The sequence below is a fragment of the Vidua macroura genome, chromosome 7 (genome assembly GCF_024509145.1).
Source record: "Vidua macroura isolate BioBank_ID:100142 chromosome 7, ASM2450914v1, whole genome shotgun sequence".
NCBI classification, from domain to species: Eukaryota; Metazoa; Chordata; class Aves; order Passeriformes; family Viduidae; genus Vidua; species Vidua macroura.
This window is the reverse complement of record NC_071577.1, coordinates 1,442,826-1,464,084: the sequence shown is the minus strand read 5'-3', so window position 1 is coordinate 1,464,084 and position 21,259 is coordinate 1,442,826. Positions and strand designations below refer to the sequence as shown.

Genomic DNA, 21,259 nt, shown 5'->3' with positions numbered 1-21,259 from the left:
GAAGTAAAGCAGGCCCTCCTCCGAGCGTGTGGAGGTCCCCTAGGGGCAAAGTAAGTCCCTGGCAATCAGGGCAAGGGGAATGCCCCCAGCAGGGCAGGTGGGATGTGGAGGTCCTAGAGGGCATGTCCCTGGCAGGCAGGATGGGATAGGATGGCAGGTGGGATGTCCCTGGCAGGTAGGGCAGGATGTCCTAGCAGGCAGGAGTGGCATGTCCCCGGCAGGCAGAGGGCACGTCCCCACCGGGCAGGGGGCGTGTCCCCGCCAGGCAGAAGGTATGTCCCTACCAGGCAGGACAGGATAACAGGGCAGGTAGGATGTCCATGGCAGGCATGGACGGAGGTCCCCGGCATAGCAGGTAGGGGAATGTCTCTGGAAGGCAGGGCAGGATGTCTCTGTCAGAGCAGGCATGAACCCAAGTAAGCAGAAAGGCAGGAAGGCAAGCAAGCTAAGCCTAGCAGGAGAGTCAGGCAAGGGAGCTTAGCTGGAGTTCGAGTGTAAGGCTCGGCAGGACGTTCGACCTTACCTCGGCAGGGAGACCAAGCTTCCCAAACCTAGTAGGAGAGTCAGGCAAGGGGGCTTGGCCGGAGTTCGAGTGTAAGGCTCGGCAGGACGTTCGACCTTACCTCGGCAGGGAGACCAAGCTTCCCAAGCCTAGTAAGAAGGTTAGGCAAAAGGCCAAGTAAGAGTTTGGGCGGGACTTAGCAGGGGTCCAAGCCTAGAAAGTCCATCAAGAAGTTCAAAACTTAGGCCAAGGAGAAAAAGAACAGAAGACAATAGATGGAAGTGTGACTAGTGATTGTCCTGGCCAAGAGACAATGTAAAGTGCCAAGAGGGTAGGACCAAGAGTGGGAATTTAGTTAAAAGAGATTAAGTTTAGTCAAGTGATTCAAAAGACTAAGTTGGGAGAGGCCTGATGAGCTTTAGCTGCCTGTCAGTATATTCCATTTTAGATAGAAGCACCATTTAAGGTATATATATTTTTTTTTTGGTTTTGAGGCCTGAAAATGGGAAGAGGTTATAGTAAAGGAGCAAATCCTTCCAAAGCAAAGAGAATTCCCCCTAACAGCCCCTTGGGGCAACTGTTAGACTAATGGGATTCTCGGGAGACCATGAAGGGTCTCGACAAGAGTAAGATGATACATTACAGTATAGAAGTATGGCCGAAGTTAGAATTACAGGGAGAGTGGCCGTGGTATGGAACCCAAGATCAGTGGATGTGTAATCAGTTAAACCAGCACCTAAAAAACCCGAGAGGACCTTGATATAGAACAACTATCTTATGCAGCTTGCTGGCTGGAGAATTCTATAAATAATGAGACTGAGAATATGCAAATTATAAAGAAATAGAGAGGAAGACAAAGAGAATAGAGAGGGGGAGACTAGAAAAATAAAGGAATGGGACGCCCTCGATTGCCTGCCCCCTTCTGCTCCAGTTTCCCCAGTTGGTCCTTCAGCCCCTCCTATTGAGTCCCTGATTCCTTTCCCCCGTTTTCCCACCTCTGTTTCATCATCCCTTCCTTAGTTTCCTCAACCATCTCCCCAGCTCCCTCTTCCCCTTCTCCAGCTGGAGTTTCCTTGCCTCCTCCCACTTGGGAGCTGAGGCCACCCTTGCCCAGGGTTGGTTCGCCACCTGGCATGCCCCCTGGCCTCCAGTGTCTGTCTCCACTACTATTTCCCTGCCTGATGTCTTAGAAAAAGGGCCGTATTGTAGCACCCAATCCAAAGCACCAAGGGTGGAGGGTCTCTTTCCCCTTAGAGGGGTTCCTATGGGTAGAGCAGCTGGGGGAGTTAGGTTTGTGGATGCACCTTTGGCAGCTTCCAAAGTCCGGGGATTTGGGAAAGAGCTAAGAAATTTAGTGGAAGACCCTGTTGGAATATCTAGCCAGTTGGACCAATTTCTAGGGCTGAGTATTTGTACCTGGGGAGACCTGAGCTATTCTAAGCATTGTTCTCTCCGAGAGAGGTCCAGATGATCCGAGTGGCAGGGGTGAAGATATGGGAAAGAGAGGGTGGACTGGGGCCCCCAGGGAACCAGGGGATGCCCTTAGTAGACCCCAACTGGAGTCCCAGCCAACAAGAAGGTAGGCAAAACATGAGAGACTATAGGGCCCTCATGATAAGAGGGATGAAAGAGTATCCCTAGGGGAAGCAACACGAAATTGGCCTTTGATGGTACTCAGGAGAAGGATGAGACCCCGGCAATTTGGCTTAACCGACTAAAACGAAATTTCCAGTTGTATTCAAATATAGACCCAGATAGCCCAGAGGGTCAAGTCCTCTTAAAGGTCTAGTTTGTCACCAAATCCTGGCCCGATATTAGACAAAAACTAGAAAAGATAGAGGACTGGCAAGAAAAGAACATGAATGAGTTGCTCAAAGAAGCCCATAGAATGTATTTAAGTGGGAAAGATAAAAAAAGCCAATAGCCTACCTCTCAAAACTACTAGACCCAGTAGCCAGAGGATGGCCAACTTGCCTGCAAGTAATCGCAGCAGCAGCAGCTATCCTGATAAAAGAAGCCCAAAAGTTGACCCTGCAAGGGAAAATTAAAGTACAAACATTTACTAGTGATCGTGGATCACCTCACTCACTGGGTGGAGGCTTTCCCAACCAAAAAGGAAACTGCGCAGGAAGTTGCAAGAATAATCTTAGAAAACATCATACCACGATATGGGCTAGTCAATGACATTGACTTGGACCAAGGTCCACATTTTGTCGCTCAAACTTTACATCAAGTAACAAAAGCCCTGGGGGTATGGTGGAGATTGCACACCCCATGGCATCCTCAAAGCTCTAGAAGAGTGAAAAGGATGAATAGAACTCTTAAAAATGTGTTAACTAAATTAATTGAAGAAACAAAGATGAATTGGCTCAGGTGTTTACCTCTCGCTCTCTTGCGCATCAGAACCAGACCTCAGTCTGACATAGGGGTCTCTCCCTATGAAATAATGTTTAGACTCCCTTTTTTTTTAATCACCCCTTTCAGTACAGCAGCTTACCTGGAAGGGGAGGCAGCAACTCAGAAATATTTAGAGGTCATAGGAAAATCCCTAGAAGGCCTCCGAAAGAAGGGGTATCTCTCCCAAACTTCCCCTCTGGACGCCAATGCCCACAACATCAGTCCTGGGGATTGGGTGTTGATAAAGTCCTGGAACACTACCACTCCATTAACCCCCAAATTCGAAGGACCTTTCCAGGTACTACTCACTACACACACTGCGGTGCGGACCCAAGAAAAAGGCTGGACCCACGTCACCAGAGTTAAAGGACCAGTGCCACCCCCAGACGCCAGACCAGACCCAACAGTGTTACCCGCCTCCTCTTGTGCATGGACAGTAATGAAGAAACCAGAGGACTTAAAATTAACTTTAAAGAAGACTTGCTAGAGGCTGATATACAGTAAGGTGTTAATAACTGTTTCTGAGTTAAAGTACCATAGTAAAGGTTTAAGTACTTGGTAATTGTTTAATAAGACTAAGTGTCCTTTAGCCAAAGGAGTTAACTGAAAAAAAAATTTAATTAGAATATTATTAAGTCTTACTTGGTTTCTAAAGGCCACGAGAATTACCATCAGACATGAGTAAAAGCATACAAAAGCCAAAAGAAGTTAGCCCTCAAAAGCCAAAGACTGTAAGTTGATGCGGGCTTAAGCCCGATCAAAGAAATAGAGGAGGGATTTGTAATGAACAGTTTCCACGTGTTCCTGAGAGACGCGGGCAGGGCCTTCCTAGTTCCCATGGCAACACTAAAAAAAACTACTAACTCTAGCTAAGTACCGATATTGAAATGCTAATTAGCTAATTGCTCTGTTTGTTTTCTCTAAACTACCTGGAGATAACTGGCCTCCCACCCCTCCACGCTGCCATTCTGGGACTAACATGCAAATAAAAACCCCATAGGATCGTGGGAGCATTTTTAGGAGATAAAAAGGACTATAAATCAAAAACTGAACACAGTAGAGGAGTCTAGACGAATGCCCTAGCTGAGGAAGAGGGAAACACATCCCCTGATTGACTTTTACCCGCCGCTGTCACCTAAGAAAGAAGACTGTATTAGGCTCTGAGAAGCAGGGCGACAGAGACAGAGAGCCCTGGTGCTGCCACCATGGAAGGAGCGAGGACAGCTGTTGCTCTGGACTTCAGCAACAGACTCTGCATGCCACGCCTCCTCACCCTCTGGCCACCGGTGTGCTACAAGGAAAGAAGAAGGGACAGCTGCTGCTCTGGACTTCAGTGACAGACTCTGCACGCCTCCTTCCTTTCGGCCGCCTGGGAAAGCTACGACTGCAGGGGCGAGCTCTGCGTCGAGCCCCCTGCCCAGCTGATCTTTTTAATAAAGAGCTGAACATTTAATAAAGGCATTAGCCCTGTTCATTTCACCGGACAGCTCTTTTCCCCTCAGCACCATCCAGCTGCCACCAGCAGCACAAAGAAATCATGGAGCAGAAATGAGATGCTGCCACCAGAACAGACTTTATCTGTACAGCCACGAGGTACAAGAGATCAGACACCAGTGACAGAGCACAGGGAGGTCTGTCACGGCCCCAAGCAACAGTGTCCCCAACCCAAGGCCCACCTCTTGCAACACTGGGAGCCCCTGGTACGCCCCCAGCAGCGTTTCACAGTCACCAGCATGAGAGGCTAGTGAGCAGAGTCCATCCTGCCGCTTTTTGGATCTGGATCATGGCCAGTCAACTCCCTGCCCGACCTAGGTGCTCCTCGAAGCCACCTTAGAGTGGTCCAGCATGTTTCAGCATTGCTCTGCTCCCAGCCTGCAGAGAGGAGCTTGACCTTTCCCAGGCCCCATGAGCGGAGGCAAGGCTGGGCATGAAGGAAGAGACCCAGGGAGATGAGGCCACTCTACACCGGGACATGTGGGCTTGCTGCTGGCCCTGTGCTGATTGCCTGATTTAATTTGATCTGCAAATGCTTAACACTGGTATGCGAGGCAGATGTGATGCTCAGGCTGATGGGTGCATGAGGGGAAGGTGTGAATGTCCCCAAGAACTCTGACCTCTCTAACCCAATGTTGCAAGTCAGTGTGGTCTCAAATCATCCCCACCCTCCCCCCCCCAAAAAAAAATCATTGCTTTTTTTTTGTGGATTTCCCTGATGGATCTGCAAGACTTTGTTCTCATGGTGGGGAAAAACCAATTCATTCAAATCTTAGGTTACGTATCTAGAAAAGGAAGAGAATTCAACAAAGTGGTTGTTCTGGGCTGCAGAACAATGGTTTGAAGGGCACCAAGTGGGTCTGAAGTGAAGAGGCAGCCAGTGGTCACTGCATCCCTCCCTGCCTTTCCTTCTCACTGTTTTGGCAAAACCACAGGGGGAAGCCCCACTCTTCTCTGTCCCATGGCACTGTGGAGCAGAGAAGAGGACAACAAGGACAAGCCAGTGACAAACCCAAGGGGAGCTTGGCTGGACCTTCCCCACCCTGCATCCCAGAAAAGTCACAGTGCCTGGTACCCACCTCTCCCAAACTCCCCTGGGAGGCTGCTGGAGAGCCCAAATCCCCAGGATGCCTCCACTCCCACCAACTCCACCTCTCACTGAGACCCTTCAATGCTGCTGAGCTTCTTGAAGTGCTTGGTAACATCTTTTCCAAAGGATTTGGATGATCTCTGGAGGAGATGGAGAGCACAGGAGGAAAAGAGGCTCAGGCTGGCAGAGATGATGCAGGGGACTAAACAGCAACATGACAAGGGTGGTCCAACACAGGAGACGAGAAGAGCACGCTGTTTTGTTGAGAAACAGCAGTTCAGTGCTACCTGCCTCTGAGGCAGCAGCTCCATCTGCAAGAGGCTGCCCCAAGCACACGGATGTGCCAGCAAGCAATGTTCTTCCTTGGAGCCCAGAAGCCCACAAGCCTCCCCAGAGGCACAGCTGCATCTCCCTGAAAGACTTCTTATGGAACAAAAAGTCCAAACCACTTCATCTTAGACTGCCTGAAAGCACTGGAAGACAAAATCCCGAGAGACCAGGGAGCATGGGACGCACCTGGCGGGTACCAGAAGAGCTCACAGCTGCTGGTGGCTTTTCAAGACAGGGCTCCTGGTTCACATGGAGCCCCAAACCAGGCTGCCCACAAAGGATGGTGTGGCTGCACCCCTGGCAGACCTCCACAGGAGCCGGACACCCCTCAGGTTCTGCAGCCCTCGCACCTCACCTTGAGCCTGGATCTCACAGGTACCGAGGGGCTGCCCAGCTGAGAAGGGAACTGATGGGCAGCCAGGACCCTGCCCGGAGCACAGGGGTGCTCCTGCACCCACCTTCACAGGGAGAGCTGCTGAGCACCTTGAAACCGAGCCCGGTGAGGAGGAAGGTGCTCCAGGGTGGTTCTCAGCAGGGCAAAGCAAAGTGCCTGGCTGCTGGGGAAGGGATACTTTAGCAGCATCCCTCAGGAAGTTGCTCTCATGCCTAAAAAGGCTGTTTCCATAGTGGCACTTGGACAGCACAACGCAGTCCATCTCGTGGGTGCTGGGATCCATGCTGGAGTTCAGCAGGAGTCCGCTGTGGTGCACTGGCCCTGCCCCATGGCTCCTCTGAGGAGCTGCCCCAGCCTGTGGGAGCCACAGCTGTGAGAACCCCTTGTCCTCTCGGAGCACTGCCTGCTCCCCCTCCCAGGAAAAGCTGGGGTCTATGTGGGCTACCAGGGGCTGTTTGGGGAAGCCGCCATGCCCTGGCAGCCTTCTGGCTTCTAAGGGTGCAGGGAGAGCAGCCTCCACATCATCGAGCTTCCCATCCCCAGAGAACAGGGACTGATGCAAGCCCTGGACAGGGCAAGGAAAAGACTGGGAGGGGGGTGGCCACCACAGCCCAGCCCCCGGGGAATTCTCAGGACTGCCACCTGGCAGAGTCTGGGACTCCACGTATGCTCCTGCAGCTTCCAGCTGTTTTGGAACTATGGCCAGCAAAGCCTCCGATGGGCAACTGACTGGGTTTGCCTGGAGGAGTTTATTGTGCCACAGAGTCACCAACGTGTTTGAGTGCAATGGGGGTGAGCAGCTTGAGCCCACCAGCTGGCACCCAGGCTGGCTCTGAGCAGTAGGAAGAGTGTTATCTACAGGACCAGAGGGGGTAGCTTCTGCCTGAAACGCTTGGTTTGCCAGCTGAAGTCTGCAGAGGATTTGCTGCTGGAGATGGGAACAGCCAGCACAGTCCCTGCCACCGGCCCGGCTGGGTTAAACGGGACCTGCTGCTCTGGCTGGGCAAAGCTGCCCTCAGAGGTAACGGAGGCTACGGAGCCCACGGAGCCCACAGCCCCCTGGCCTCCCCATGTGCCCGCTGCCTGGGGCTGTGCTGGGAATGCTGAACCAGCTGCCCAGCAGCGCTGGAAGTGAGCCATAGCACTGTTTTCCTCATGGCAGTGTGGGAAGTCCAGGCTCTTTCCAACACCCTCCCTGGGGAGCATCTGCTCTATATAGGATGTCACCTTGGTGCCCGGCCTCTGGCCAAGCCCCTGAGCTAGTGGCTCCTCCTCTACCCCCAGGCTGAGCAGATCCTCCTCCCACTGCTGCAGCTCTGTGCTGTCCACCTTTAGGGTCTGGCAGACGTTTCCATCCACCTCACTCTTCTCAAAGAGGGTTTCGATGACCACCAGGAGGGAGTTGCTGTCCTCCTTGGCCCTGCTGACATCCTCCTTCTGAGTCAGCCCATCAGGCTCAGGAATGAGAGCTAGCAGGGAGACCTGAGGCACGTTATCAGCGTGGGAATTGTATACGGATGCATCCTGCTTCATCATGGCCCCAAGGAGAGAGCTGGGGTCTACCAAGCGCTGCTCTGACTTGACTTGGAGTTTGCTTGCACCTGCAACTCCTCCTTGGCTTGGAACGAGTCAAAGAACCCAGGAAGGTCATTCCCACACAAGACTGCTTCCCCTGTGGCAAAGCTGAAAGGCAGCGGCAAGTTTCTCTTCTGGAGATGTTCCTCCCCTTCTTCATTCCTTCGGTGTGGAGGCAAAAAGGGATGGAAACAGCATGAGCAGCTCCTCCAGGCCAGGCAAAACCTCCCTTCTGACAGCAAGAGGGGAACTCACAGCCCTGCCCTGGCTTTTCTAGAGTAAAAGGGGGCTGGACTGGGCTGGCTAAAGAGAGCTCTGGGGAGCCCACAGGGAGGTCTGCATGGCTCAGGGAAGGGCTGCTGCTCTCAGGCAAGAGCATGTCCACAACCACCTCCTCAGAGCTGTTTCACTCACACTACAGGAGGACAAATGCTGCAAAGTGCCAACCTCACCTACCCTTTCCTCCACCTTCATGGCCTCTGTGTGCCTCGGACAGCCCCCCAAGCCCAGAGCAGCTGAAGGGGGCCAGCAATACTCACGACAGGGCTCGCTGGCGGGCGATGATGCAGTCGGGCATCATCGTTTGTACACCAGCCGTGCGTTGGCCTGCACCCACACCCAGCTGCTCCTCTTGGTCAGCAGCCGGAATACCGTCAGCCCGCTCTCCCCTGTCTTCATCACTGGGGCAGGGACACAAAAGAACTGCCACTGACAGAGCTCCTCCACGGAGGCAGACCAATGACACACGCAAGTTGCCACGAAGTTGACTATCACCTCGTGGCCGTGCTACGGGGGCAGGAGATGCAGTGTGCTGTCTCTCTGCCAGCTGCCCAAGCTCATCCAGGAGGAAGAGCCTTTGTCACAGCTACTCCAGCCCCGGGACGGACAGCACCAAGGAGCAATAGTACAGCCAGAGCCTTGAGGGACCCCACAAACACCCCCACAACAGTCCCCCAGCACTCACTTCTCACATGGTGCTCTGCGCAGTGCATCATGTCAGCCGCATGAACAAACTGGTATCCGGACCCTCTTCTGCACAGCTCCACTTCTGTGTATCCCAGGACAACCTTCCTCCTGGAAACAGCACAGGAGTGCAGTGACACCAGGGATGCATCCCCCACAGTTGCACCTCACTGGCCAGACCCCCACTCTGGATGGTGCAACCTCGCCCTGGGCTGAGCTGCATCCTCTGTTCCACAAACCACGCAAACCACAGCAGACAAGAAGTGCTGGTGCCCTGTTAACCTGCTCCCTGTGTTACTGGGGGCCTGCAGTAGAGGGACAAAAACATCAGGCCATGGGAGCTGGGTCAGGTGTTCCTTGTCCCCACCAGATCTAGTTTTCTGTCCAGCACCAGGGATTTTGCCACAGGGAAAGTGAGAGATGCCTTACCGGGAATCACAGGCCATGGGAGTGAAGTCCAGCTTGTGCTTTGTCTGGAAGATCAGTGTTTTGGTCTGGAGCTCCAGGATGGAGAGAGGCTGGAGGAGTGTGGCAATGGCAAAGAGAGCAACTGGGGACTTGTCTGCTGCTGACTTTTGCTGCCCAAGAAGGAACTTCAGGCACCCTGTAATGGTGGTGGAAATTCAAGGCCTTACAGGGATTAGAAAATGTGGGTGTGAAGCAAACAGGGTGGTGGGAACTGGCTGTGCTCTCATCCCTATGGGACACAAGTGACTCTGGGGGAACACTCTGCAGGCACAGGAGGAGCAGAAGGGTGTCCCAGCATTACCAAGAATCCCAAGGAGTTATCCAGCAGGCAGCGGAAGCGGCAGGTGAAGCTCCTCTCCACCAAGGATTGCTTCTCAGCATGGAGGTGCTGGGGGCTGGACGTGGCGCTGCGTCTGGCAAGCAGCGGCTGCTCAGGGGGAAAAGCTGGAAAATCAAAAGGAAGCTTTCCAAACTGTGCTGCACACCCTGAGCTCACGGATCAGAGCTGCTCAAGTGAACCCCTGCAGGGATCACCCTGGCACTCACTGTCAGCAGCATGCAGTGGGGTCCTGTGCAGCTGGCGGCGGAAGACGGCCCTGTCGCCCGCATGGATCATCTCGTACACACTCTGGTAGATGAGATCCGACTGGAATGACAAAACAGAATAGTGTCTGCTCCTGGACAGCCTGGCAGAGGTGTCGGGAGGAGGACATGGCAGAAGGTTTCCCTTCCTGGGCACTAAAGTGCAGGACTGAGTGTAAAGAACAGGCAAACTCCAGCTCCTTCCCCTGCCACAGGAGCTGCAGCCCTTTGGGAAGCTTTGCTCTCCATCTGCACCTCCTTCCCACACCAGGACTGCATCCATCTGTTTCCAGCCAGGAAAACATGGTGCTCACCTGGTGGAAGCCCAAGTAGTCCCGCACGGCAGGGGAGATGTAGAAGATGTAGCCATCTCCAGTTGCGGCGATGGCAAATCCATTGAGTGCCTGAAAGCAAAAGTTCGGTCCAAACTTACTCTGCCCAGCTTCAATCCCGCTGCTGAACGATGAAATCCCCCAGCTGTTTCTTCAGCATCCAGGGACAGGAAGGGACCTTCTTCCTCAACAAGGAGCCCCACAAAGAAGGACAGCACTTGGTAACCATGCAAGATTCTCTTCTGCGGAGTTTCTTCTTCTCAGCACAAGCAATGATCCAAGCTGGACTGACCACTTTCTCCAAACCTCCCATGGAACCCCCTCTCACTGCAGGGCAGCTCCTGCGTCAGGAGGGACCAGATAGGGAGAGGTTTCATGGAGGATCTGGAGTCCTCCTTTCCAGCTGGGAATAGCTCCACTCTCCTAGGGCTGTGCTTTGGACACGACACTTCTTGTGGGTCCCTTCCAGCTCTGCATATTCTATGATTCTGGTGTCCATTTCAGGCTGATTTTCCTCAAAAGCAAAGCACTGCACTAGATAGTAACTCATGCCCCCTGTTCTTCACTGTGATGTGTTTAATTTATTAGTGAATGGAAGGAGAGAAATTAGGGAAAGAACACCCGAAATGGAATCTTAGCGTACAGATCCAGCTTGCTGAGGGACCAGTCCCTTCCCTTTGTGTGCTGTTTGGGAGCCCCCTGAGGGATCCCAAGTCAGAGATTGCTGCAAATCACAGTATATGCTTAAAATGATCTTTGTGGGGAGGAAAAAAAGCCACCAGGCAGCTCAGCGGGGGAGATTTCTGTCGCAGTAACACCTCATAAGCTTTCCAGATGCCTTCAGTCACCCCAGCCTGCCAATGCTCTGATGTTGATGGCTCAACAAATTGCCATCATATGGTCCAAGTCCACAGCCCTGGGGAGTGCTCAGGAGATGCTGGGGCTGGGGCAGTCACGGGCTCCCTCCTGGTATCCAGCTGCTCCTCTGTGACCATCACACTGGCACACAGCTGGGACCATGGGGGACCTCGTGTAGTCCAAGATTCACTGCCAACAGTCACACTGAGCTCCCAGAAGTCACTGCCTCACCCAAATCCCACATGGAGGCTCCTGCTGGGGGTCTGCTCACACTGCCTGCTGCCTGGAGGGCTCTGCAGGAGCAGGGCTGAAGCAACCAAAGCCAGGCTTAAAGAGAGCCAAGCATTCATCTGCTGGTGTTTGGAGAGGTGGGAGAAGAGGACTGAAGGCCCAGAAAGCCTATAGGAGAGCTGGAGAAGGTGGTGAGGCCCTGGCACAGGGTGCCCAGAGAAGCTGTGGTTCCCCTGGATCCCTGGAAGTGACCAAGGCCAGGCTGGATGGGGCTTGGAGCAACCTGGGATAGTGCAAGGTGTCTGTGCCCATGGCAGCTCATCACAAGATGACCTTTAAGGTCCCTTCACACCCAAGCCATTCTGGGATTCTGTGAAAGGCCAGGCATGGGAGATGCCAAGAACACAGAATGATTGAAGGTCTTGCACAGACTCGTCCTGCAGCCCCAGTAAGCATGTTCCTCAGCTGATGTGCCCAGATGCTTGTTCAGCAGTCAGCCTTTCCATGTGACCTTCCATGCCAGGCCCTTCCAGCTGACATTTATAGATGGCAGCCCAAAGCAGCAGCACTGTGGGAGGCTGATTCACCAGGCCCTCGTGCTCCGAGCTTCACTGTCAGCTGTTTCATGAGACACACGTGGCCTTTCTACAAAGCATAGCTCTCATTTCCCACTGGTTTTGTCCACCACTGTTGCCCAACATCCAAGTGCTCTTCTTTTCTCCCCCAAAACCTACAAACTGAAGCTGGGCTTTTCCCATCCTAGGCAGGCTGTGAACTCATCCCTCCAGAGTTCACACAATGCCCCAGGTAAGGCAAGGAGTTCCTGGGGGATGTTTTGTCTCACAGCTCTCAACATTCTCCTCTTGGCCTTTGCTAAAGATAATGAACCAAGCCAGCACCTTGGGAACTACTCAGGGATCAATCCTTACACCACCATATGACATCCCTGAACCTCTTGGTTGGGATGGAGCTTACGTCCATGAGATGTAATATAATCAAAGGGGCAGCAAATTGCTGTGGGATGAGAGGGAATGGTGGGAATGGGGATCTGGACCCATCCCAGCCAGGCAGTGCCACTGGTCTCTGTCCCCAGGAACTCATTGCCTGCAGGAATCACAGTGAATCAGCTCTGGGCAAGGCAGGGTCTCCTCCCGCTCCACAGATGCGACCACAAGCTCCAGAGCAGCTTGGGGAGACCCCAAATGACCAAGCCACAGCACCATACCTGCAGCAGTAGCTCCCCCTCAGGAAACAGCTCCCTGTCACCCTGCGGCTCTGTCCATCTGTCCCCTCCTGGGGGTCTGGGCTGATCCATGCAGCTGCCAACGTTTGGAGCTGTAGCTGCAAGTGAGAAGGCAAGAAATCAGTGTGGAAGAGGCAAGGCAGGAGCCTCCCACTTCTCCTTCCCACCCCAGGGCTGCTCATGCAGCTACTGGATGCCGTGGACCCAGCGCAGTGTGGAGGAAGATGTGACCATCAGTGGGAACTGGCACAGAGCCCACTTACAGAGCCATGCCCAGCTTGCCTGAGGCTTCCTCCAAGAGATTCTTTCCCCTGCTTGATCTCATTTCTGGGAAACCTCACTCCTGCCAGGGTGTGAGGCAGAGATGCAACGGACAGAGGGGGGCTGAGTGCTTCTCTGCTGCCCAGGCTGGAGAACACCACCCAACACAGCCAGGAGGCTTCTGGTTAGAGCCTGGCAGAGCTGGAGTTGGCTCCAAGCCACCCCACTGGGGTGCTCTGTCTGCTCCGCTGCCCTTCAGGGTTAGAGAATGACAGAAACAAAGCTTCCCAAAGCACCTCAGATGCCATCAAAGCACCCATACTTGTTTTCTCCCTTCCACCTTTGGCTGCCTGGAAGCAGATCAAGAGCTGGCGGCCATGGTACTCCCAGTGACACCTGAGAGCTCTCAGCTCCCAGGACTTGCTGCCATGACCTCCCTAGGCTGATTCAGGAGCTGCCTCATGCTTCAGCACTGGATGCCTTCAAGGCAACACCCCTGGGTGCAGCCAGCATGAAACCTCCTGCTGCCCTGCTTGTGGGACCTCAAGCATCACAGGACTCCCACAGAACCAGTTGTTCAGGGAACAGGAATGAGGACAGGGGCTCCCAGGCAAATCTCCAGCATGATCCTTTATCTGCTGATTATCATTGAAAAAACTCAATCCAAGCTCACCTGCCAGCAAAAGGATGATTTTCAAGACATGTCTTTGTGCCAGCTCACACAAAAAAAAGGAAAATCACAGAAAAGCTCAAAGCAGCTCCTGTGTAGGAGCCACCCCACATCTGCCACCACCACCAGCAGCTCATGCAGCTCCCTGAGGACCGACTGAGCTCACACCCCCCGTGTAATTCACATCCCAGCAGAGAGCACTGCCTGCCCCATCTCAGCCCTGGCTGTCAGATGGTGCTGGATCCAAAGGGAAAAGATCCTCTGAAAGCTGGATATGAGGAAGAACCTCAAACCATCCCAAGTCTGACCATACATTTAATTTTCTCCCTGGCAGAAGCTCTCACTTCACCACTGAAATGTTTTGAAGGTTTGTTGGGTTTCTTCCCTGGTAACACTAAGTTCAAAACCAAATTTGGAATCTAAAGCAGTTTCATGTGCAACTGCTGATCTGGGACATTTTGCTTTGCAGCAAATGTGATGGATTGGCATGCTTGAATTCAAAACTAATTTGGAATCAAAGCATCCCTGGGATGTATTTACACCCGGAGCCCGAGTGTCAACAAGTACCCACCCGTGGAGGCTTTCATCAACCAAGGTATGGATACAGTAGGGTTAGGGTAACTAGCTGCAGGTCTTGCACAAGGTGACACAAATAGCAGTGGAGAGGGTGCTCTGGAGCAGAGTCAGCCTCCATCTCCATTGCTGGCAGAGCTGGGATACTTCTTGTTCCCTCAAACCTTCAGTACTCCTTGGAGATGCTCAGGCAGCATCTCCACCTTATCCATCAGCCGTGGCTTCTGCTCTTTTCCATCCTGTGCTGTCAGACCAGCCTGCTCAGGGGATGTGAGACCTCTGGGAAAGGTTGGGAAAGACGAGATTCAACAGAATCTTTGCTTGGAGACACCAAGCAAAAAGCCTCCTCACATGATAGCCGAGTGATGCTCAAGGAAAAAAAATCCCATCGAGACCACATGGCTTCAATTTGCACTTCATGGAGTATAATAGTTTCAAAATGAAACACTGATTCTCATTTAAAATGTTATTTCTTTTGAAGGGTTGACTCCTCTCGAAAGCATTGAAATGAGGCAGGCTGGCAGGGGATTTCAAAAAGAAGCAAGTTCTTCCAAAATAAAGCTCTAAAAGGGCACAGAACTTTTTGAGAGCATGCACATCCTGAGAGCATCTGGTCTCCAGCTCTCTCCCACAGCATCCACCAGCAGTATCTGCAGGGAAAGCTGGGGAGAGCTGCTGTGGCTTTCAGAATCCAGCAGGAAATACCCATTTTGTGCTTTCCAGCAAAATTTCTTCACCTCTCCCACTGATCTTAGCAAGGGGCTTTTAATCTCCCACCAAAGGTGCTCACTTCCCCTTCTCTCAAACACAGAGCAGTCCATTTTTGCAGAGCTGAGCTCAAAAATCCTCCAGAAGCTGTCTCCCATGGGACACACCTGACCTGGGGAGAAGGTCTGGAGCATGGAGAGAGGGGAGGAAACTCAAAGAGATGTTGTCTGCCACCAAAGGACTGGTGGTGTGGAGCAGCTGGTGGTCATATCCAGCCCAGTCCTCACCATCCACAGCCAGGGGCCATGTTATTCCTGTGGCTCTCCTCCTTCAAACAGGTCTCTGAACTCATCCTCTCTCAAACTGCCAAGAGGCATCAGGACTGGGAGCAATCCCAAGAGAAACCCAAGCACTTCCAGGTAGAGGACTCCAGGCCCATGCAACCACCAAGGGTACAGAGACTATTCCCAGTCACTTTTTGACTTGGAAGGGAAAACCCAACATTTTAACCATATCCCAGCTCATTTACAACACAGGAAACCTCATGGGAAGGAGGGGTCACTCCTGAAACATCCCCTTGCTTGAAACAAGATGGGGAGATGCCACCCTCTGGAATCCCCCCCGGAGCTACGGATCCCTCAGCCTGCTGAAGCCAGGTCTCCAAGGGGCCAATGGCTACGATGGACTGGAAACAGTGGCTGGCAGGAGGAAGAGAGACCCGCTGGCTGCCAGGCAGGACAAAGCAGGTGACGAGCTGTATTAAAAGCTGGCTAATTCATCCCATTTAACACACTCCTTCTAATGGAGCAGTTCAGACTCCCACACAAAGCAGCTGAGACCACAAATTAATGGGATTAAAGGAAACAGGTCCAACATGTATCCAATCGATAATATACCCACAAAACAAAAGTAACTGGCTAATAAGACAATTCACATTTGCTGTTTGTGCCCAGTTTTTCCAATCTCCTGCAGTGCATCTTGCACAATTAATGGGAATTAACATGTGGATGTGGTGCTTAGGGACATGGGTTAGTGGTGGGCTTCACAGTGCTGGGTTAATGGTTGGACTTGGTGATTGCAGAGGTCTTTTCCAAGCTTAATGATTCTGTAATTCTATGAAAAAGACCGTGGCAAAAGCCATCTGCATTACCAGGTAAGTCCCAGGCATCTGCTGGAGCAGGTGTGGTTGTCACTTACATTTTCAAAGTGCTGGGACAGAGGCTGTGTGTAATTCTTAAGACAGTAAGGGAAAATCCAGCTCTGTCCTGAACCAGCCAGAGCACTGCAGGGTTCCTGCTGCTGGTGTGATCCCCAAAGACTGCAAGGCTTTCACTCAGCCAGGGAAGATGCCAGACAGGATCAGTAGAGCCTCCAGCATCAATGAATCAGGATGTGCCCCATACATCCCCAAGAGCACCCCCCTATGGATTGGCTTTCTTGCCTCTGCAAGGAGGTTCCTAAGCCCTGCAATGGAGGAAAAAATTCCAGCAGGAGAAAGAAGGGAGAAGGAGCAAAGTCATCTAATCTCTTCCCTTTTTTGCCCATCACATTCCCAAAGAAAAGCACGGCAAGGCAGCCATGGAGACAAAAACACATCCCTTGCCTCTGGCATAGATTTAGCACTGAAAATAAAAGGTTATTGGTAACAACCCCAGAGCCAGATCTGCTCTCTCAGACTGGGTTACGCTGGGGGGAGTTGACAAGCTTCACGCATGGCAAACACTTCTCTTTGAACAGGTTCTAGAGGTACCTGGCATCCAAAAACCAGGAGCTCCCAACTCTTCAAGTAACACCAAGCCACACACAACCATTTTTGTCTTGGACCCAATCCCAAACCCTGTCAAATTAGCACTAACCTTTGCCTCAGCTGTTTAACAAAGGCACGGTGCCAAGCAGAGCAGGCTCATGCCATCCAAGTGAAACAGACAAATGCCAAACCCACAGATTATAAACTGTTTGGAAAAGTCACTCAATGTTTTCCAAGGCGCACAGAAATGCCCTGGGGAGCACTGGCATCCCCAAGTCCACATCTGTAGGAATATAAAAAGGTAAAAGACACTTTCTAAAGCTGAGAAAGGCTGGGAAATTTATAAACCTTCTCATGAGAAAGCTAGGAAGTTAAGAACCAAGTGAATACATTGATATTTATCACGAGGAACAAGAAAGAACAAGAACTTATTGATAGCTCAAGATGTGAGAAGTCCTAGATATATGCCTTGCAAAGATAGAAAAAGTTTCCATCTTAAAGAGTGAATAATTGTGTATTGTTTGTGGTTCATAGAAGTCCTTTTGTTAACGTTAAACCCACATGGGTCCTTTTGTAACTGGTTAGAGTATAATGCATTTACACCTTTTCTTTTCTGCTATTGATTCAAAGAATATGTAGAAAAAGGCTTTGCATGGGCTGCCATCTTGCCTCTGATCTGTGTTTGCATGGATGTTGTTATTTTCCTGTGTCTCTTACTTTTTGCTTGTATGATACAGACAGATAATAAATCCTAAGTCTGCAACCAGTCAGGGTCCCATCCCGTTTGTGAGACACGGACTGATCCGGCACAAAGAGGCAGTGAGCAGCTTCTATTGGTAGAGGGCCTGGGGCTGCAGGTCTGAACCTTCATCTGGAAAAGCACTTGGGGGAATACGAGCTAGAGCTGGAGTGCCTGTCCTGAAAGGACCTGAACTCCTTCAGCCTTGCCAGCGTTTCTTAAGGCTGTGTTGGTGTTCCCCGGAAAAGCTGCACATTTAGGGAACCGCCTTTGGAGGAAGGGGGCTTGCTTCTCAAGGAAAGTGCTTCCCCAGGGAGCTCCCAGTGAGGCAGCTGCAAGTGTCCCCCTTTGGCTCTCTGTGCTCCTTTCAGTCCTTGAAGGCCCATTGCACTTGGCAGAGGGGCAGGAAGAAGGCTGTGAAGAGCAGCTTTGGCATCCACCTGGAGCTGCAGAGAACAACCCAAGCACCTGCAGCAGGATGTGTTACCCCCCTTTGAACAGAGGTGTGAGCAGAACAATCTCTGTCCTGCTGTGAGCAGCAAAGCTGTCTCTGGGAGCTGTGAATTCAAAGGCCTTTACACACTCACATTTCACATCTTCCCTGGCTGCTGTTGTCCCAGACTGGAAAAAGCAAGATGTATTCTATTTGCCATCTGTAAGGCAAATTGTCTTGTGTTGTCTTGTGTTAAGTGGGCACTTGTTCCTTATCTCTTCCACAATCAATCCTTCCTTATGGGGAGACATCTGCTGATAAGGGGCCATTGAGTGTCACTGCATGACTGATAAGAACTCTAACTTCCCATTGGGAGAGGCTCTGGCCAGAGGGAGGAGCCAAGCATTCCTACCTGCAAATATAGGCTTGAAATTCTGGCCCAGGAGCACAGCTTTTTTGCGCTGGATTTTCCCAGAGGAACAGCTGCCTCTTCCACTGCCTCTTCAGAGGAAGACTGCACCCTTTTCTACAAGATCACTACTCCAACAGAACCACACCTGACACTCCAGGAGGACTGCAGCCACAATTCCAATTGCACTGCTACCAACAACCTGACCAACAGGGTGTCAGGTTGTATTCTGACTCTGTTCCTGTTGTTTTAGTTCACTGCATTGTTTATTTTATCTTTTAATTTCTTCCCTAGTAAAGAACTGTTATTCCTGCTCCCATATTTTTGCCCAAGAGCCCCCCTTAATTTCAAACTTCTAACAATTCAGAGGGAAGAGGTCTACATTTTTCCATTTCAGGGGAGGCTCCCACCTTCCTTAGCAGACACCTGTCTTTCCAAACCAAGACAGCTGTGTTTCGACTCTCAGCAATACGCATTTGCCTCCTGCTTGGTGGGAGCTGCTGTGGCCCAGGGCCAGCCCAGAGCTGGGCTGGGTGGGCCAGGCAGCGTGGAGAGTCTTGGCTGATCTTGGTGTGCTCCTGGCCTCAGAAAGGCTTGGAAGGTTTGCCTCCCCATGTGTCCTGCTCATTGACTCTCCCTGTGCATCTTGGAGAGCACAAGGTAGGCATTTCTGGCAGCTGGGCATCAGCAGGCCTTAAAATGGGGGCGGGTTGTGGAGCGAGCCCAGCTGAGATACCCTGAGAGGAGCCCAGTGCTCCTTGCTCCTCTCTGCTGACACGGGAGCGTCTGTCTGCTTTCGGGACGGCCCTGGCTGTGTCAGGGGTGCTACGTGGACACGAGACAGCCGGTCCTGTCCCGCTGGGTCCCAGCAGTGCCTGGCAGCAGTTCTGAATCCACGTCAGGATGCTGGCCAAGAGAGGCCCTGGAAGCTGAGGCAGCTGACTTTAAGCTTTTGCAGATACACGCAGGGGATGGCCAACAGTGTTCCCTCAGGATACTGCAGTCCTGAGGGGCCTCCCCAGAGCTGCCTGATGCCGCCCACTCCTTGCGGCACCAGTTGCTTTCCTCTGGAATGTTCTACCTCCCCCGAGAGGGAAGGGGGAGCTGGAGAAAGAGCTTGCCAGGCTGCTCTCCATCCTTTCCCAGCAGCCCTGGCTGAGTGGAGAAGTCCGAGCTGAGCGCAGATGTGCCAATGGAGCAGCCGTGCACAGGAAGGCTCGGTGGGAAGGATGAGCCAGGATCCATAGGCCTGGCAGCCTGAGCTTGCTGCCAGGGAAGGCCTTGGAGCAGATGCTCCCGAGTGCCATCCCACAGCACGTACAGGGAACCAGGGGGTCTGCTGGAGGGTGGGAAAGCTCTTCAGAGGAGTGGGGACAGTCCTGGCAGGCTGTTGAGGGCTTCTCTGCGGGTGTTTGCAGGGGGTTGGTGTTGGGGAGCGTGTTGGGGAAGGAGTTGTCTGCAAGGTGAGAGGTCTAGGCTGGAATTTGAGTCAGCTTGAAGGCAGCATCTGTGGTTTGGCACAGCTTTGCTTATGGAGGCCAGAAGGAATATCTGTGACTATTTCTCTTCATGGTCCTAATTCTCCTGCAAGGAACAAGATGGGAGAGATGTACTTTATTGGCCACTTAGATATCTGTACTGGGGGAGGACGAGCCCTTTGTCCATCTACTCATTTGTCTGGGCTACTTTTGTACCACTGAGTGGACTTTCATTCCTTGAGAGCTTTTATTCCTTAAGAGAATTACGATATTATCATCCCTTCATCGAAAACCATTTGCACACCAAAGAATGGCCTTCTTTTTGCCTCTGTATAGTGCTATGTTTCAAAAGGGACTTCCAATGGAATGTGTTAAGGCAAATGAGTTGCTGCTTTTAGGTGGGAACAAACTTCCAAATCATTCACATTCTCCGGCAATCGCTATTAATTTGAGAAGTTTGCAAATTTTGGAGCTACTTGATCCCACAGAACACGGCAGGGTTTGCTGATGGTTTGAGTTGTTCCTAAAGATCCTGTTGGGCATTCTTAGACACTTGGGGCCAGGGATTCCTTCCAGCCTGGGCCACTTTGGGTGGGGCTGGGGGTGGCCCCAGGGCAGGTGGCAGTGTGTGCAAGGGCCCTTTGTGACACGCTGCAGCACGGTCACCATGTCATGGAAGGGGCCAGGGTGTCCAAGGGCCCTCCCTTTGTGACACGTGGTGACATAGGAGCTGGCGGTGACAAGAGCACGCCACAGTGCTCGGAGCAGGCGACGGGACGGGACAGGACAGAGCGGTGCCGTGAGGAGCCCTCGCACAGCGCGCTTGTTCGTGTCTGACCCGGAGCTTTTCCGAGGCGTTATTCCTGCAGGTGACCTCGTGGCAGGACTGCGGGACTTGGCAGCCCGTGGCCTTCCCGAGGCTTTTCTTTTGCAGGTGCCTGCGAGGCCAGACTGAGGGAATTGGTGACCACAAGCCTTACGAGGAGTCTCCTGTCATTGTGGCAGGAGCCCTCAAGACCAGAGTGCAGGACTTGCTGTCCTGCAGCCGTCCTGAGGTTTCTCTGCCTCAGATGCCTTCAAGGCACAACTACACGACTTGTTGACTCAGAACTTCACCCTTCCATCTTCCTTCAAGGTGCCCTCAAGGCCAGACTCTGGCATGGCAGACAGATTTCTCAGTGTGTTCAAAGTTATTAGGGGGAAAAAAAAGAAACACCCTGGAGCTGACCCAGCACAACAGCATGAAGAAGCGAAGCAGTTCCAGACACTGCAGGATGGTGAGTGGCAGAGCTGAGCCACAGGGCTGATGGCTGCAGTCAGCTTGGCCCCATCCCATCCCATCCCATCCCATCCCATCCCATCCCATCCCATCCCATCCCATCCCCTGGGGACAGCCCTTGGACAGGATGGAGGAGGGGCCGGGCAGGCACCCCACAGTGGCCGTGCTCCATCCCCTGGGGCATTCTGGGGCTCTCCCTGCCTGGGGAGTGCAGGGCTGGGCTGTGTTCTCCGGCCTCTCCCGCAGCCCCTCAGCTCTGGCTGCGCTTGCTCTTTGCCAGATGCAGCCCTGGACCGGACACAAGAGCAGGAACCCGCCCGTGGCCGCTTCCGCAAAAGCCTGAAGGTACCAGCAGCCATCCCCAACTGGGCTGGGCCTGCTGTCACTGCTCAGCCCAGCACCACGCTTGGAGCACTCCATGGAACATCCCGGGCTTCCCTGGCCTTTCTTCTCCTGCAGATGTTCCGGCAGTTCTTGCGCATTCAGCGTAGGAAGACCGGCAG

General features: G+C 52.6%; 1 protein-coding gene across 1 annotated transcript; it reads right to left on the bottom strand.

Annotated features, from left to right (window-relative positions):
* Positions 1 to 6,075: 6,075 nt before the first annotated feature.
* On the bottom strand, positions 6,076 to 12,564 carry LOC128809929 (uncharacterized; the record flags this gene model as incomplete). Its single annotated transcript, XM_053982360.1, is given in 13 exon segments — positions 6,076 to 6,174; positions 6,176 to 7,119; positions 7,122 to 7,791; positions 7,794 to 7,944; positions 8,322 to 8,361; positions 8,364 to 8,462; positions 8,747 to 8,856; positions 9,175 to 9,359; positions 9,361 to 9,375; positions 9,515 to 9,657; positions 9,760 to 9,859; positions 10,110 to 10,199; positions 12,442 to 12,564. Coding segments are annotated over 13 exon segments (2,703 nt in total), but the record flags the coding sequence as incomplete, so codon positions are not given.
* Positions 12,565 to 21,259: the final 8,695 nt, after the last annotated feature.